At 38.5% G+C, this 17347-nt stretch overlaps 1 protein-coding gene across 2 annotated transcripts in view; it reads right to left on the minus strand.

Moving 5' to 3' along the window:
• Positions 1-677: 677 nt before the first annotated feature.
• Positions 678-17347, minus strand: part of REV1 (REV1 DNA directed polymerase) — a gene marked incomplete at its 3' end in the record, with an annotated part of 51232 nt that continues 34562 nt past the window's right edge. For both annotated transcript variants that reach the window (XM_082013984.1, XM_082013983.1), the window contains exons 14-22: positions 17131-17233; positions 11783-11939; positions 11257-11459; positions 9151-9384; positions 4885-4993; positions 3597-3808; positions 3257-3416; positions 2274-2376; positions 678-789 (exon numbers count right to left, since the gene is read on the minus strand). In XM_082013984.1, coding sequence (XP_081870110.1) covers positions 678-789; positions 2274-2376; positions 3257-3416; positions 3597-3808; positions 4885-4993; positions 9151-9384; positions 11257-11459; positions 11783-11939; positions 17131-17233 — 1393 coding nt within the window. The remainder of the gene's footprint in view (positions 790-2273; positions 2377-3256; positions 3417-3596; positions 3809-4884; positions 4994-9150; positions 9385-11256; positions 11460-11782; positions 11940-17130; positions 17234-17347) is intronic.

Here is a 17347-nt window from a genome sequence, read left to right on the forward strand (position 1 = left end):
CAAGATCCCCACTTGTTTTCCTCCACAAGCACACACCTCCACAGATGACAGTACACCTGAATACACAGGGCTCAGCCAGCACTTGCACTTCAGCTCACAGCGTGTGTGCTTTGGGCATGGTTGGGCCACACTGGTTTCTGTCTTTGAAGGATGAAACTGAAAATGAGCTAATATTCTTCCCTGGGCTTCAAATCCACAATAAAGTCAGTGGAGAAGAAACAAAAAGCAGCCAGGTGAACGCACAGCAGTCTCCTACACGTGTTGAGGCACTGCCACTGTGTAAAACTTTGTTAAATGAATCAAAGCTGTGGCTTTAATAAAACTATATTCAAACTGAAGCATCACAAAATAGAATCAGTACAAAAATATACATACAGTTCTTTATTAAACAACTGTAAACACTTCACTGTAAAAATCCATAAAACTTTATAAACAAACATTTTGTAAATAGATTCTATACTACAATAAAAGAATTTTAACACAATTATTTACATGCAATACTGACAAATTTGGCACTTTCTGAAAAGAAATGTACAAAACACTTTGTTGTTTAAAAAGAAATTTGAAATTATAAAAACTCAGGGCATTACTATCATGCACTTTGCAAATACCTCACAAGCACTTATGGCACAGCTAGCAGAGAGCTCCAGGCTCTCATCAAGCTCTTTACTACAAGTTCAGATAACTTTTAATGTGCTTCCGTAAGTTTGTTGTAAAACTACCTGAACATTGTCAAGAATGAAGTCAAATGCCATATTCCAAACTGATTCCACAGAGGACTGCATTAACCTGAAGGGGAAAAGGAAGAAGAGGGAGAAAATTACCATTACAGAACCAGTCCTTTTTACAGTAAGTTTTGGTCTTCATACTGGAAAACAAGATCACAATGAATGGTATTTTGATTTGGTCTTGGTAAAGCCCTATCTTCAAATATACCAAGTCTGACCTAATGCCACAGACGACTCTGCCATTCAGTGGGGAAATTTCTGATCTGAGTGGTGTCACACCAGCTTTTAAATAGTGTGACCATTTTGCAGTGGTTGTAAGCCTGTGATTGAAGTGCTGAGCTTCTACCGACTTCATACTGAAGAAACAGGAATGGCAAGCCTCTGGATCCTGATCTTTCCTTCCTCATCCCCAGACATACATACTATTTTTTTCTTCCAATGAATGCCAAGGGTGATTAAGACATTTTAATAATAGGTTTTTCGGGCACTGTATTGTGTTTATTGCTAAAAATGGAACAAAATCATGGAGGCCCACAGAGAGAGCTATGAGTTACCTCTGTCATTCAGCTGCTGCTAGAAGCAAATTAAGGAAATGCCCAAGGAAAACAAAGCAGCTCTGTACTCTCAAAATCCCCTTCTAGATCACTACGACAGGCGAGCAGAGTGTTCCTACACTTAGAGCTTTGAAAGCCGTAACATCAGTATCACACGGACAACTGCGTATCATCCGACCCCGATTCCTTGTCCTGCGCTGGTTACCAGGCTTTGGAGAAACACACTGCCATCAATGCAAATCTCACATAGAGGGACCAGGAATGGGACATGCTGCTTTCTGAAGAGTTTTATAAAGAATTTACTATACAGCGTTCAACAAAACGGTTAGCTGCACTGTGCGTTTTGCATAGTCTAAAGACATCCCATAATACAAAAGCATAGTGAAATTTTTACTTTGCTGTAGTCCTTTGGGTGTTGATTAATTCTGTGAAATAAGTATTTTCCAGATCTAAGACATGGAAAGCTGAGCTCCACAGTTAAGTATCAGTTGGTAAGCAAGTCATAAATGGAACGTGGGCCTCCTGACTCATGGGAAGACTAACAGGAGCACAATAACTAAGTAATAAAAATGGATTTAATAGATTAGAAGTGAGGCAGGATCTGGACACAGCAGGAGAACAAAATCAGATGAAACAAAGGAAAGACCTAAGGTGCCATGAAAAATGAATGAAAACATGACGAAGGGACAATGCTGACAAAAATGATATCCTTTGTCTAGAAACAAAAGACCTTGTAGCAAATACTGTTAAATGCTACTCCACAGATTACTTATTTTAACACCTCAACTTCTCTCCCCAGCCCAGCTTTGAAATAAAAGTCAAGCTTAAAATATTACTAATATTTTATTAATATTATTAATATTATTAATATTAAAGTATTAAAACATTCAATGGAATGTCTAATGGGCTTGTGGCCTTGCATTGAACCATCTAGTGCATAAATTCTAACAAAAATAGTCTAAATGTCACAAAGTACTAGCAATTAAGCTACCTTTTCATGTACTTAACAACCAGATCTAACTTTTCCAAATCTTTTTCTTCTATTAGATCAGTACAATACTTCACAACCTGTAGAATGTCTTCTTCCATAGGATCTGTAATAGAAAAAAAGAAAAAAGAGAGAACTTTTCTTTAAGTATACTTAGAATATAATCACAGAATAACTGGAATATAATAGAAAGAAATTCTGCAGTGTTTGCCCCTCAGGGGCTGATCTGACAATTGCTGTATTCCTATACCTCCCCTCAACATCAGAAGTTGTGTGCATAAAAGGACTATGAGGTCCTGAAACATCCGTCTTGTAGACCTCCTCTTTTTCTTTGGTAAGAACAAATGATGGCCAAGCTAATATTAACTAAAGCGAAAAGAAACAGGGATTTAGAATGGAATGGCTGTTTGAAACTCTTAGGAGAATAGTAACGTCCAGGGTACAAAGAACCTCACAGGCCAGATTTCCCAAGGTACTAAGGTGTTGCTAATTGTTTTACATTAATGCTAAAATTCAAATCACAATTCAGCAATGGTGTTACACTTTTGCAGTTTATTCTAGAATTCTTTCCAGCAGTTATTTTGAAAAAAACGGCATTCCTTTGCCTCCAAAATGGTATCTTCATAAAAGAGGAATTCCCTTTCAATAGCTTTCATCCTAGCAGTTTTAACATGTTGGACAAAATAAGGAAAACCTCCTACACAAGTAACATCAAGGCATAAGACAAGGGCCTGGCAAATGGGCTGAAAAGAGAGCAGGTAAGATTTTCAAGATGTTAAGCAAGAAACAGGAGCTGGCAAAACCACAGAATAACAACTGAGTAGGAAGAATCGAGTTACTCCAAGATTGCAAGACAGTAAGACTTCAAGATTACTGTGAAAAATAACCAGTGAAAGGAAGAGTGAAGGAAGAAAGTACAAAAAGCCTGCTAAAATGATAGTTTTCCTTGTGATGCATGCAAGATCACCTAGCATGACACCCCGCACCTGAAATAGTTGTAATCCATTCTTTCAACAACGTCTTTACATCATTGAATTCAACGGCTCCAGCTAGGTTGGGTGCTTGTGGCCTGAACGAACCAGGCTGTTGTTCAGTCTGCAGAGCTGATGGGCCTGAAGAATCTGAAGTTGATGGAACTGCTTCCGGCTGTTCCAAACATAAAAGTTGATAATGCTCAGTCTGACAAGTATGATAACACCATATATATACACATAGATAAGCGTCTAGTAAAGAATCCAGTAAAGAAAACAAGCTGCCTTTGTGAACATTAACTAAGGCTAAAGAAAGGGACGTAGCTTTACCAAAAGCTGTTAGTGTTCAAATTACCTGAGCGGCTGTTCCTTCTTGTTTCAAGAAACCATCTATTAGCTTCTGTGGGCTTCCAGATGTAGCTGGCATGTTTTTTGCAGGGCTACCAACAAGTTTGTTTTTCAAAGGACTCTGAATCTTTTTTACAGGACTGACTGGATTTTTTTTCCTGATTTTTTTCTTATTTTTCACTGTTGCATGTTTCAGGTGTAGGAAAGGGTTTTTTGACACTGAAAAACACAGGAATAGTCAGTGGCTGACACTTTAAAATTTAATACTTTTCCATCGAAAGGGGGACTCTGTATTTTCCATAAAAATCTATGGATCAATTGGGAGAACATAACCTAGATAAAGCAACTTTAACACTCACATGCCATTCCAGACATGGGCAATGTTTTAAGTATTTGAAAAGCACTGCTAGACAGTAGTGTACACAGAGGATACTGAACTACTCATAAACCTTTTAATATCAAGTACTTCAGTGCTTGAATATGAACAGCTGGTGAAATGTGAAGCCTATTGGACAAATTGCTTCGCCTCAGTGAGAGCGGTCCCACCCACATACCTGCTAAGACATCCCACCAGTGGCTATCAGCAAAACCAGCAGCGAAAAGCCCTCCAAACTGCTTTTATCATAGTTTACCAAGGAAATCGCTCTCATTCCATCATACTGACATATCTGCACCAGTCGACTATCAAATCAAGGTTTCATTATAATAATGCATTATTTAACTGGCAATGAACCCAATTACATTTCCAACCTATTTTATGAGAAAGCACGTTCACAGGGACTTAATCTGATTTCTTTCTACTGATTATAAAAAAAAGAGACCAGGTTTATCAGCTCAGAGTAAAACCATCTGACTATCAGACATATGGCAAGATGTATCATATCTCTTGTTGCCTGAAACTCATACCAGTGCTATGGGTTTCAGGGAACCATGAGAGTGCTATCTGAACATAGTTTAACTAACTTATGTCCTGTCATTTGAAGTATTGCATCTTCAGTACCTATCAAGTTTAGATTCCATTCTGCAAACATATGGACATGGTAAGTTTAGTGCCACAGTCCCCATGAATTGAATTAATTACCCATTTAAGTAAAGCTAGGCATCTGTTTGCAAAATGAGACCACAGCTGGTTGTAATTGACAGTCTGTCAAAAATAAATACAGAAATTAAGTTTAACACAGCATCTTCACAGAAGCTTTAGTTATACTTTCCAGTTTGTTATTTAGGGTTGCACAACTCTTTTTGAAGAGTAAACAACTCCTGTACAAAACTACTGTACAACTATATATACTCACCGAAAGCATTAGCAGGTTGCTGCTCTGGTTGCTTTTGCTTTTGATCATACGCATCTTTAAGCTCTGCTTGCAAGTCAGCAGGTAGCGCAGCAAAAACCTCAGGGTCCACCTGAACAGTAACAAAAGATTAATTTGATTATTTCACCAGTGAGCAACACTGCTTGCTTTTCTCTACATCACTCACATGAGAAAGGTATTTACATTTTATGCCAAGCAAAAATAAATGAGATATAACTGAAACACTGTAAAATATGTTGTACATTTTCTTCATGTACTTTAGCTTGTAAAAATCATAAAAATTTCCATTTAATATTACTTTACATTTATTATTTTATAAAAATTACTATTTATGGGCCTATAATACACTACCTTTGCAGACCTACTTTGTTCACCACTATCTTTATTCACCTACTGATATACAGTACAGCTATAGTAAAATCACAATTAAGCCTAACTTAGAGGACATTCTCTTCAAATTTCCTAACTCAAACACTGTGACAATCAGACTTTTGTACCTCCTTTTCTTTTGATACTTCTATTTCCTGGAAGCTGCTACACTCCTCAAATAAAATATCCTTGGAAATAGCCTCCCTTCTTTAAAGACAGGAAATGCAAAGTCCAGCTATCTCGTATTTTGAACTAACGCAAAAGCGTTTAATTTCTTTCTCCCACAGTTGTCCACCTCTTGTCTGACTGATAAAAACACAGTCCTTTCCAGATGTCCTAGGTGCTTGAATTCTAGAAAGGAAATAATTTGTTGCCAATTGCCTTACACAGTCATTTGGACAGTGTAAAATTTCACGTATTATGGGTTATCTTCCCTCACTGTGTGTCTGAAGTAGCAAATTAGTGACAGGCTAATCTTGTATTCTGAGTTCCCCAATATTATTGGACAGTGTTTCAATCTCATAATCTGCAAAATCTAATTCAAAAAAGCACAGCTATCATTTAGAGGATTAAATCTGCCCAGTGGGAGAGTGCCCTTCATATCACTGGTAAAATCTGGAAATATGCACAAAAATTTGTTCAAAACTACTATTACTATTCTAAGGGCACAATACAATTTCTAGCATTATCTGAGATACTGTATTTATTATACGTCAGTATGCATATATATATTAAAAGTTACCTCTCATTTTCAATAGAGATTTGGTCTTTTTTTAAAACCAAAATATGTATGTTATGTCACAAAGGTAGGCTGTGCCATTCACACATATGATGTCTAAATCGATAATAAACATGAACATGCTCCCACAGGTAAAATTCATCAATTTAGCACAACATTTTTTCCATTTTTAGAACTCCATGTGCCAACACAAATTTTTCACCACACAAAATATACACTAATTAAAGGAGGAAATGGGAACAACTCTGACCTCAATTACTGCATACACTGCACAGAACAAACCATTGTAGTGGACTGTAGCCAATTAAGTCCAGAGGCCTAAGTTATTTCTCAAATATAATTTTTTTTAATAAAACTATTTTAAAAAGGTTAGTGTTCTCTGGTTAAGCATTCAAGAGTTAGGAATTTGGGAGGCCCTTAATTAACACTGTTTTTTGCATATAGCACTTAATAATTCATGCAGAAATAATGCAGTACAAGGAACTGGACATGTTTTTGTTATCCCCCCTATCATTGCCCTCTGAAAGTGTAACATGTAAAAATTCAGTTAGAAGAGCCATCAGCCAAGTTCATATGAATGCTACACTAATTAATTGGAATTTCAGGTAATTTACTGTACAGCCAGAGTATCCTAACATAGCTTTCACATAGTTGTATCACATTCACATTATAGAGAACCTTGGTTTTATAAATTCATGTATTGCCTCAGCATACAGCTATCAGTATTTTTGATGTGTTGTATGAATTTCCTTAAACAGAATCTATACTGTGTTAAGACAATGTAAGGACGTGGTGCAAATTTGCCACCAGTAATTAATGCCACTACTACAAATGTCATTCATTTCTAAGCATCTGTAATTTTTACTTCTTGCACCCTATGCTTCTACAGGATTCATCTGCTACAGACACATACAGCTCTTCTAAATTTTAAGGTTACTGCAACAGCTGATGTAAATGGATGCAACCTATCCGGATTATTTTTATGGGAGAACCCTACCCAACAAAGTACATTTTCCACATGTTTTCTAATGAATAATTCACTATCAGCCAATTAACTTGGCACCTGGTCATAAAATCAGAGTTCAGACAAAAGGAATGAAGGGTTGAAAAACAAACCTAATTAAGCTATAAAAAGATGGCAGGGCATCATTTACATTTGCTGAGTTGATGTAGCTAAAGTACTCAGTTTGGAGTGGCTTGCAGTATTTCTATATCTGAAACCTATTACTAATGAGTTCACGGCATCATTTGAAAGAAAGTAGTCTTAAATGCTTATGTGCATTCGTACAATATACCCTCCCACAAAGACTTTAACAATAAAAAAATTGTGTCAAACTACATTTAGACAAATATGGTATTATTGAATTAAGTTCATGTTTGATTTTAACCCAGAAGAATATCTTCCTGTATTAATGAATTTGTTTTAGCGTATTTTTTTTCACCAAGCTTAATGAAGTTATTCAACCGTATTATTCTAGGTATTAAACTTGGACCTAACTCAGAAAATGAAAATTGTAAATCTTAGTTCTCTTTTTGCCAATAAAACAAGCTGAATGGTTTTCAGGAGAAAATCTGGACTACAAACATAAGGCATTCTAGAATCGGTAGTATGGATGGCCCTGACAAACAAATAGAAAGTAGCTAATTCTTCTTAAACTACATCTTCAAACAAAAAGGCTGCTCTGCTAAGCTAACATTTTTGTATCAAGTAACAGAGTCAGAAAATGCATTAGCAGATGGAGACAGGAAAACTGGTGCATTTGAGTGTGTAAATTAGGTATTTCTCAGACAATATCAAGAAGTAATGCTATTATAAAAAAACAACAATCAATTCTCAACTACCTAATTAATAAACAGATAAAGCATAAACACGAACTAAATGTAATTTTTATAGAAAGCCAAATGCAGTTAAAGTTTATCCTGAAAAAGGAGTACTGAGCAGTAAAACAACTGTAGAGAGGTATACTTTAAAGCACAGCGTAATTTCACACACAAGTCCAAGATAAACTCTTGCCTATGAATGACTGTAACTATGTAGTTTAAAACAGCTGGGGTATGGTGAGTTCATATACTATTAGTACCATGAATCCATAGGAGAAACCCAACTTAGCAGTTCAGGAATAAGAACTTGACAAAACTGGTTTTGAACCAATAAACTTGACTCAAGTGAAGAAATCTTAGTAGTAGAATAGACTACACATCTTGTAAATAACAATTATGCATTAACTACTATTTACTGAAAACAGCTCAGGAATTTCTATCTAATTTTCCCTGGATTCTTTGTCAGCTAAGCAGCATTATGCCTTAGAAAAAGCAACAAATATCTCTCTATAAATCTGATTAGGTGATATCACTTCGTTTGGGAGCAGCAATGGAGCAATGGCATAGCAAACAGAAAAATAAAAATACAAAATAAAATTACTGCTCTATTTTAAATGATGCATATGCAAGATATTGTATCTCTGGGTAACCCAATCTCTGATTTACTTTTTTTTACCCTACATTTGTTCAGCATCATCTAGCATTGAAGGGTGGAATATCTTTAGAAGCATCATTACTGCTACCTGCTCCCCCTTCAGGCCCCTATTTTGAGAAACAACCTTATATGTTCCTCATCCTGGATACGCTGTATATGAGTTCATTTAAAAATTATGGAGATAGGCCCTATCTTTAGCCATGCCTGCCTTTGTCCCAGGAATGCGATATAAACAATCACATCTACAGAAGCTAGTAGAGGTTGGCTTTACACCATCAAAACATCCATTTAAACAGAATGAGTCTCCTGTGACTAGCTAAGCAGATTTTAGGACTGCTTCAGACTTACGGTGCAGTGTAACTCAGCTGCAATGCAGAAAAAAGGCTATTTACACACTGGATTGCAAAGCGAAGTGTAAATGAGGAGGTTTTATATTAAACAACAGCAAAAACACAGGCATACCGATGACTACAAACCTTTAATACATACTATTGTACTATGTTTGTGATAGATTGAGTAACATTTGAAAGCAGACTTTTAAAAGATATTAAAGGACCATGAATAGTTTTGGGAAGTCACATATTCTAGTAATGCTGTCAAGAAAAAGCTGTTAACTCTTCCTACAGGTGGAAAGTTGACGTTTGATACCCTGCAAACATCCTACCTGTGAGAAAGCTGGCAATGCTATTACATTAATTCCCATATTGGTATTTGGTTCTTGCAGCTCTGGTATTTGTAAAAGCACTGTTCCAACTGGTTGCGACAGAAGTGCAGCGTTACATCCATTTACTGGCTCTTTTTTGCTATCTCCGTAACTCTCTCCTTGCTGAATGGTATATATTTGCTCTACTTGTTCTCGGAGATCAGGTGGCAGAGCTTCTAGCACAGACTTGTCTATCTACAAATACAGAAAACCTTTTAGATTTTTCTGATTAATAGATAACAGAGTTAATTTTAGTAAAAAATCAGTTCTACAGTTCTTGAATTTTAGAAAAAAATATCATTTTAATCTGTGTATGCAAACATACCTAGGAACCTAACAGTTACACTCTGCAGCAGCAAAATGTAAAAATAATAAGTATGAATAGTCAGTTTTATCTTTTTACAATGTTCAGTGTTCTCATCGGAAACCAGATATAAGGTTATATACCTCTGTAAGCAGTTTCTGGAAATCCTGAGTGTAAAGTATCTTGCTGTTGCTTTTCTAGCACACAGTACACAAACAGCAGTATGGGAATAACTCTCACCACTCCTTCCCTGTACTGAATTCCATATTATAATATGGTTATAAAGCAGAAGGAAAGATAAGCATATTGTGCCATAAGGCCACCAAAACTTTAGGAACTCTACCGCACAGCTAGTCCATTTTTCAGTTGTTCGTATGTAGTCTTCCTATAGCAGAATCTGAGTATATGGAGCTTCACATTGTTCAGTCAAGTTGCTTTTAGATCCTGAGCTAGCTTGGGTATTGCATTATGGAAAAAATAGTTTTCTGCCAAAAGCATAACTGGCTTCTAAAACTGTATAAATATTTGAGAAAGCTGTTAACAGAACATCAACAAATGCATGCGTTTACAGATTTAAATTACAGAAATTAAAACTACAGATTTTTACAGAAAAGCATGTAAATCTGCTTATACCTGCAGAATACAGTGCACCTTGCTCATAGCAGCCCCTTATAACAGATGTCCGCTTGAATAACATGTGGGGTGGAAATAAGGAGGCTTTTCCTTTGTTAAAACACACCAAAAAAAACCCCAAACCCCATAGAAATATTTTACTTAAATAAAGACTGTCCTCCTCTCATCTAAAAGGTGACACTGTACAAACGTTAAGTGTGCATTTTAGCTTTAAAATTATTTGAAGAAAATGTGAAAAAACACATCAAGATGAATAATTAAATCTAAATACAAGTTTGACATTCTTTTAGGCAGAAACTTAGGGCATAGCCATTGAAAAGTATAGAAGTGAGCGTAAGACTAGTTGCCGTTTAGTTCCTTCTCACTGACTAAATCTTGAAGACAGATTTATAGTGTAATTTAAAGTCTGGTATAGAACACATGACTTTAAGAAATTATGCGGAGAAGACACCTGATTATCATTTATTGGCATCTGTGGCAAAGAATATTGCTGCCATAAAGAGGGATGGAAAACATTTAAAAGTTCTGTCTTCATGAAAATGAGACAAAGTACTATGAAATTCTTCTTGAGCCAGTCATCAGTGATTAAGCTAATCAGAAATAATTTTTAAGAGCTAACATAAGAAAAGGGAATTTAGAAATCTGCACCGTATCATAAACATATAAACGCTGAGCACTAACTATAGAATGTGTCTAATTTCTCTAATGGAATTTTTCCTAAAGTTTATTGTATGTTTTTTATGATTCGGCTCTAGGCTTTGGTTGTGAAAGATGGGAGGTAATGTTTTTTAATATTTTGTCCTCATCATCTTTTCCATTCCCGTTTCTTTGGCAAGTGATAGAAGGGAAAAAGATACTGGAAAATTACATTTCTTTCCATTGAATAAGTATAATCTTTTTTAGTTAGCCTATAAATGACTGCTTTTTAAAAATCCTTTTATTAAGGTAAAATAGTTTTGCATCAATAACAGTTCCTTACAGTATAGGGTGTACTACAGAACTCTAGTACTCAACTAAAGTTCTTTTTATTTAAAAAAGTGTAATGTAACTTTTTTTGCTCTATCCAAATAAAACAAACAATCCCAAGTTATTACAATGTATTGCAAATGGTTTATATTCTCAGGTTTTACCTGGGAAGCAGATGGAACCTCAATACTCAAATTAAGCCTGGATTTTACGCTGATAGGAGAATGCACGCCGTTCCATTTGACAGGGGACTCAGTGTTGTTAACATTAGAATTGAGACCAGATGTGAGATGGGTACCGCGAGATGGAAGAAAAGTGCAAGTTCTTGAATCAGAAGATATTTGAAGGTCCATAGCAGCCACAAATACTATACATATGAAAACAAAATACAGAATGATCATCTAATAGTTAAAAATACTCTGAAGATTCAAGGAAGCTAAAATAGTTCAAACAATATATAGCATAATTATAAGACTTCCTTTTTTTTTAAAGTTAATAGTAAGAAAGAATACTTTAAAAGATTGGAATAATCATATACAAAGTTTTATTTGTAGCATTTTCCTTTGCAGCAGCAAAACATGCTCTTAAAGAGTTTATGTTACATAACTTGTAATATTCCAAAAGGTAATCTCTGTTGGAGCCCTTCAGAACTGACCATTATGACACATGCAAACTACAAAGCTTACTGACCTTCCTTATGTTCTTCTTCTGAGCACTTTTTTGCTTTCTGAACATGAAAAAGATCAATAACTGAATGTGATCCACCAGGTAAGTGTCCCGATTGTACTGTTGAGTGAGCCGAAGTGGTTTTACTGATGGGAACTAACTGCTGTACCTGAATTCCAACCTAAATCCAAAACATTAATACGTTCATTTTATGAAGTTAAAAAAAGAAGTGAGAAAAAAAAAATTAAAAAATAAATAAATCTGTAATTCTTTCATAATAGCATTGCCTTTTCTGAAATTGGCTGACTGTTGTGGGTGGGGAAGAGAACAAATAAAAGAATGTTGAAATACACATAAATAGCCACTAAAAACATCCCAAACAAATCCCAGGATTATCTGCCACAATCCAACAACTAGAAAATTACAAAGATAATGCCATCTTAACCTCTCTGATATAGAAAAGTGCTGTCAACAGTATCATGAAACAATGCATTTATTATGAAATTTCTTAGACCCTAACAGATATAGAAGTACTGACCAGGAAGTGAGTACTGTTAAACCTGGCTACCTGTACAAGAAAGGAATGTTTTTCCTGAGGACAATCTACACTAAACCCATTACTTTTAGTCTACCAGTGAGAAAAATAATATTGTTCCACTTCTAGACATTGTTCTCGCGAAGTCTCAATGGATGAAAGTACTTTGGTGAAAGTAGTTTATCAGATGAGGTGTTCCTCATTTTGAAAGACACCCTCGCTTCTCTAACTTTTAAATGCCAAATCAACAGGGATTCAAAAATTGTGCGCAACTAAGAATGCACTGGTACATTGCGCAAATTTACTGCTAATCCTCCATAATTATTAAGAAAAAAACCCAACACTTTAGAAGAAAATAGTATACAGGACTCAGAAGGCGTAAAGGAGCTACTGCATGTATTTCTACCAGGGCCTCCTCGCAGCAGATGGAGTGCAACTGTCTCCAAGGGGCAAAGGAATTCTTGCTTATGAGCTGGCAGGCCTCACTGAGAGGGCTTTAAACTAGATTTGGAGGGGGGAGGGGATAACACCGGGCTCACTAGAGATGAGCCTAGGGGTGGCATGCCGGAGTTGGGGGTGAAATCAATAGCCCAGCTCAAGTGCATCTACACCATTGCACATGCAGCATGGGCACCAAACAGGAGGAGCTGGAAGCCATTGTGCAGCAGGACAGCTATGATGTAGTTGCCATCACAGAAACATGGTGGGATGCTTCTCATGACTGGAGTGCTGCAATGCATGGCTATAAGCTCTTCCGAAGGGACAGGCAAGGAAGGAGAGGTGGTGGGCTGGCTCTGTATGTTAGGGAGTGTTTTGATTGTATAGAAATCAATGATTGTGAAGACCGAGTGCTTGTGGGTAAGGATGAGGGGGAAGGCCAATGAGGCAGATATCTTGCTGGGAGTCTGTTATAGACCACCCAGCCAGGATGAAGAGGCAGATGAGACATTCTATAAGTGACTGGCAGAGGTCTCGCATTCACTAGCCCTTGTTCTTGTAGGGGACTTCAATCTATCGGACATCTGCTGGAAGTATAACACAGCAGAGAGGAAACAGTCTAGGAGGTTCCTGGAGCATGTGGAGGACAACTTCCTGACACAGCTCGTGAGTGAGCCCACCAGGGAAGGTGCCTTGCTTGACCTGCTGTTTACAAACAGAGAAAGGACTGGTGAGAGATGTGGTGGTTGGAGGCCGTCTTGGGCTTAGCGACCATGACATGATAGAATTCTCAATTGTGAGCGAAGAAGAGGGGTCAGCAAAACTGCTACCATGGACTTCCAGAGGGCAGACTTTGGCCTGTTGAGGTCACTGGTTGAGAGAGTCCCTTGGGAGACAGTCCTGAAGGACAAAGGGAACCAGGAAGGCTGGACAGTCTTCAAAAAGGAAATCTTAAAGGCGCGGGAGCAGGCGGTCCCCATGTGCTGTAAGAAGAGCTGGCGGGGAAGGTGACCGGCCTGGCTGAACAGGGAGATTTTGCTGGGACTCCAGGGAAAAAAGGAGAATTTATCATCTCTGGAAGAAAGGGAAGGCAACTCACGAAGAGTACGAGGATCTCGTCAGGTCAAGCAGGGACAAAATTAGAAAGGCAAAAACCCAGCTAGAACTCAGTCTGGCCACAGTCGTGAAGGATAATAAAAAATGCTTCTACAAATAGATTAACAGCAAAAAGAGAGGCAAGGAGAATCTCCATCCCTTACTGGATATGGCGGGGAACATTATCTCCAAGGACGAGGACAAGGTGGAGGTATTTAATGCCTTCTTCGCCTCAGTCTTTAATAGCCAGACCAGGTATCCGCAGGGTATTCAGCCCCCTGAGCTGGAAGATGGGGATGGAGAGCACAATAACCCACCCATAATCCAGGAGGAAGCAGTTAAGGACCTGTTGAGCCACCTGGACACCCACAAGTCTATGGGGCCTGATGGGACCCACCCATGAGTACTGAGCGAGCTGGCGGAGGAGCTTGCCAAGCCACTCTCCATCATTTATCAGCAGTCCTGGTTAACAAGGGAGGTCCCAGAAGACTGGAGGCTTGCCAATGTGACACCCATCTACAAGAAAGGCCGGAAGGAGGATCCTGGGAACTACAGGCCTGTCAGCCTGACCTCCATACCAGGGAAGATCCTGGAGCAGTTCGTCTTGAGGGTGCTCACAGGGCATCTGCAGGACAACCAAGGGATCAGGCCCAGCCAGCATGGGTTCATGAAAGGCAGGTCCTGCTTGACCAACCTGATCTCCTTCTATGACCAGGTGACCCGCCTAGTGGATGAGGGAAAGGCTGTGGATGTTGTCTACCTGGACTTCAGTAAAGCCTTTGACAGCGTCTCCCACAGCATTCTCCTGGAGAAACTGGCAGCTCGTGGCTTAGACAGGTGCGCTCTTCACTGGGTAAAGAACTGGCTGGATGGCTGACCCCAGAGAGCTGTGGTGAATGGCATTAAATCCGGTTGGGGACCGGTCACAAGCAGTGTTCCCCAGGGCTCGGTTCTGGGGCCGGTCTTGTTCAATATTTATAGATGATACGGATGTGGGGATTGAGTGCTCCCTCAGGAAGTCTGCAGATGACACCAAGTTGGGTGGGATTGTTGATCTGCTGGAGGGTAGGGGGGCTCTGCAGAGGGATCTGGACAGGCTGCATCGATGGGCAGAGGTCAACCACATGAGGTTTAATAAGGCTAAGTGCCAGGTCCTGCACTTCGGCCACAACAACCCCATGCAACGCTACAGGCTTGGGGAGGGGTGGCTGGAGAGCTGCCCGGTGCAAAGGGACCTGGGGGTGCTGGTTGACAACTGGCTGAATATGAGCCAGCAGTGTGCCCAGGTGGCCAAGAAGGCCAACAGCATCCTGGCCTGTATCAGGAATAGTGTGGCTAGCAGGAGTAGGGAAGTGATTGTGCCCCTGCTCTCTGCACTGGTGAGGCTGCTTCTTGAATCCTGTGTTAAGTTGTGGGCCCCTCACTACAAGAAAGACACTGAGGTGCTGGAGCGTGTCCAGAGAAGGGCAACGAAGCTGGTGAGGAGTCTGGAGCGCAAGTCTTATGAGGAGCGGCTGAGGGAACTGGGGTTGTTTAGTCTGGAGAAGAGGAGGCTGAGAGGAGACCTTATCGCTCTCTACAACTACCTGAAAGGAGGTTGTGGCGAGGTGGGTGTTGGTCTCTTCTCCCAACTAACTAGTGATAGGACGATAGCAAATGGCCTCAAGTTGCGCCAGGGGAGGTTTAGATTGGATATTAGGAAAAATTTCTTCACCGAGAGGGTGGTCAAGCATTGGAACAGGCTGCCCAAGGAGGTGGTGGAGTCACCATCTCTGGAAGTGTTCAAAAAACATGTGGATGTGGCACTTCAGGACATGGTTTAGGGGACATGGTGGTGCTGGATTAATGGTTGGACTTTATGATCTTGAAGGTTCTTTCCACCCTTAGTGTTTCTGTGATTCTGTCTTCTATAACAAACAAAAGTCTTGCTATGTAATTAACAGTTTCTTAGTTGTAATTAATGGGATATTAAAATATCATTGTAAGAAGTTTTTCTTTGCACTTTTATCTTTTTGCTTTGAAATATTTCCACATGTGAGTTCTAGAACTTAAAAGAAGCCTTTGGAATATTGTGTTTGCTATGCTATACAGCAACTTTGCCTTGCGGTTTTTTGCTTTTTAGGACAAGCATTTGAGTTAATGTGTTTCTGGTAAGTCTACAAGTGTGGGCACAAACAGCTAAAGGCATCACTTTAGGACCTTTTCTAGATATTCAGAGAAAAACAACACTTTAAAGCATGACTCCCCTCATGTATAAGCAAATCTTAAGGGTACGAGCTCCAAGACTGACATGGAGATGTCTAAAGTCAGTTTAAAGGAATACCACTGAGGCACCTGGGATATATCTGCACTTTATTATATAATCTAGAACTGAATGGCTTCTCCATAACAGAACAGAAGAGCCACCTGGTCAGAAGCAGGACATTGTTCAGCAAAACAACATGTACAACACCCATAGGATACTAACTTTGAAGAAGAATCCTCTAAAACAAGGGCTAAAGAAATGAAGTGAAATAGAACGATGTACAAAGTCAGTAAAGACAGCAAAGGAGACAGACAGACAAGAAGCTAGAAAAAGACAGGGAAAGGATGATAAATATTTCCTCAACCCAAGCCATAGAGCTGACTTTGCAAGGCAACATTGTGAACCAAAACCCTATGTCTACATCTACAGGACCAATAAATGCAGGTTTGTTTTAGAAAGCCTCTGTGCTCTGTTGTAACAAATGGCTGATGCCAAAATAGTCTTAAAATGGGTTCACATAGCTATGACAAAACCACCGAGATGAGCAACAGTTTTCTAAAATAAGCTGTGATTCAAAAAAGCCAGCAATTCATCTTCAAACAAAGGCCAAACCGTGGGTTGTTAACTTTTCTGGCTCCAAGTCTAGAGTAAAAACTCCTCTGATTTGTATCTTTGATTGGCATTACCAGCAGGATTTATATTAATTACTTAACTAATAACTGTGCAAAAGTTTACAGGAAATTCTAAGTCAAAGTAAAATTTACATGTGGTAATAGAACTGTAGAAGATACAGTCTAGCTTTGTTACCTCAGGCTGTTGTGGATTAATCCATATCACAATAAAATTTTCTTTTTTTACATTTATGGCTTTGTAACCGTGTTTTTCAAATGTAAACATACAAAACATAGTATGACTGCATAGCCTAATTTGCATAAGCTTTGTATTATCTACACTTTTGCTTAAGTTTGGCTATTGTCTACCCTAGAGAACAGAAAACTTACGACAGACAACAAAGAAGGTTGATAAAGAGAATAAATTTCAGTTTTGCCATTAACTCACCCCTCGCATATCTGATATGTTCAGTTTCATTGTGTGAAACATGTTTAGAGTTTCTTTCCCAATTACTTTTGCACTGTCTGTTGCATGGTCTAAAGTCACAGTCCTACAAAGAATAAAAAAGTATCATTAAAAAGGAAATGGTTTCACAAATTCTAAAGACACAACAATTCTGTAATTATTCCAGAGAAGATCTCAAAGACAGATAGATCATACTTTC

Source organism: Phaethon aethereus (assembly GCF_964289735.1).
Source record: "Phaethon aethereus genome assembly, chromosome: 1".
NCBI lineage: Eukaryota > Metazoa > Chordata > Aves > Phaethontiformes > Phaethontidae > Phaethon > Phaethon aethereus.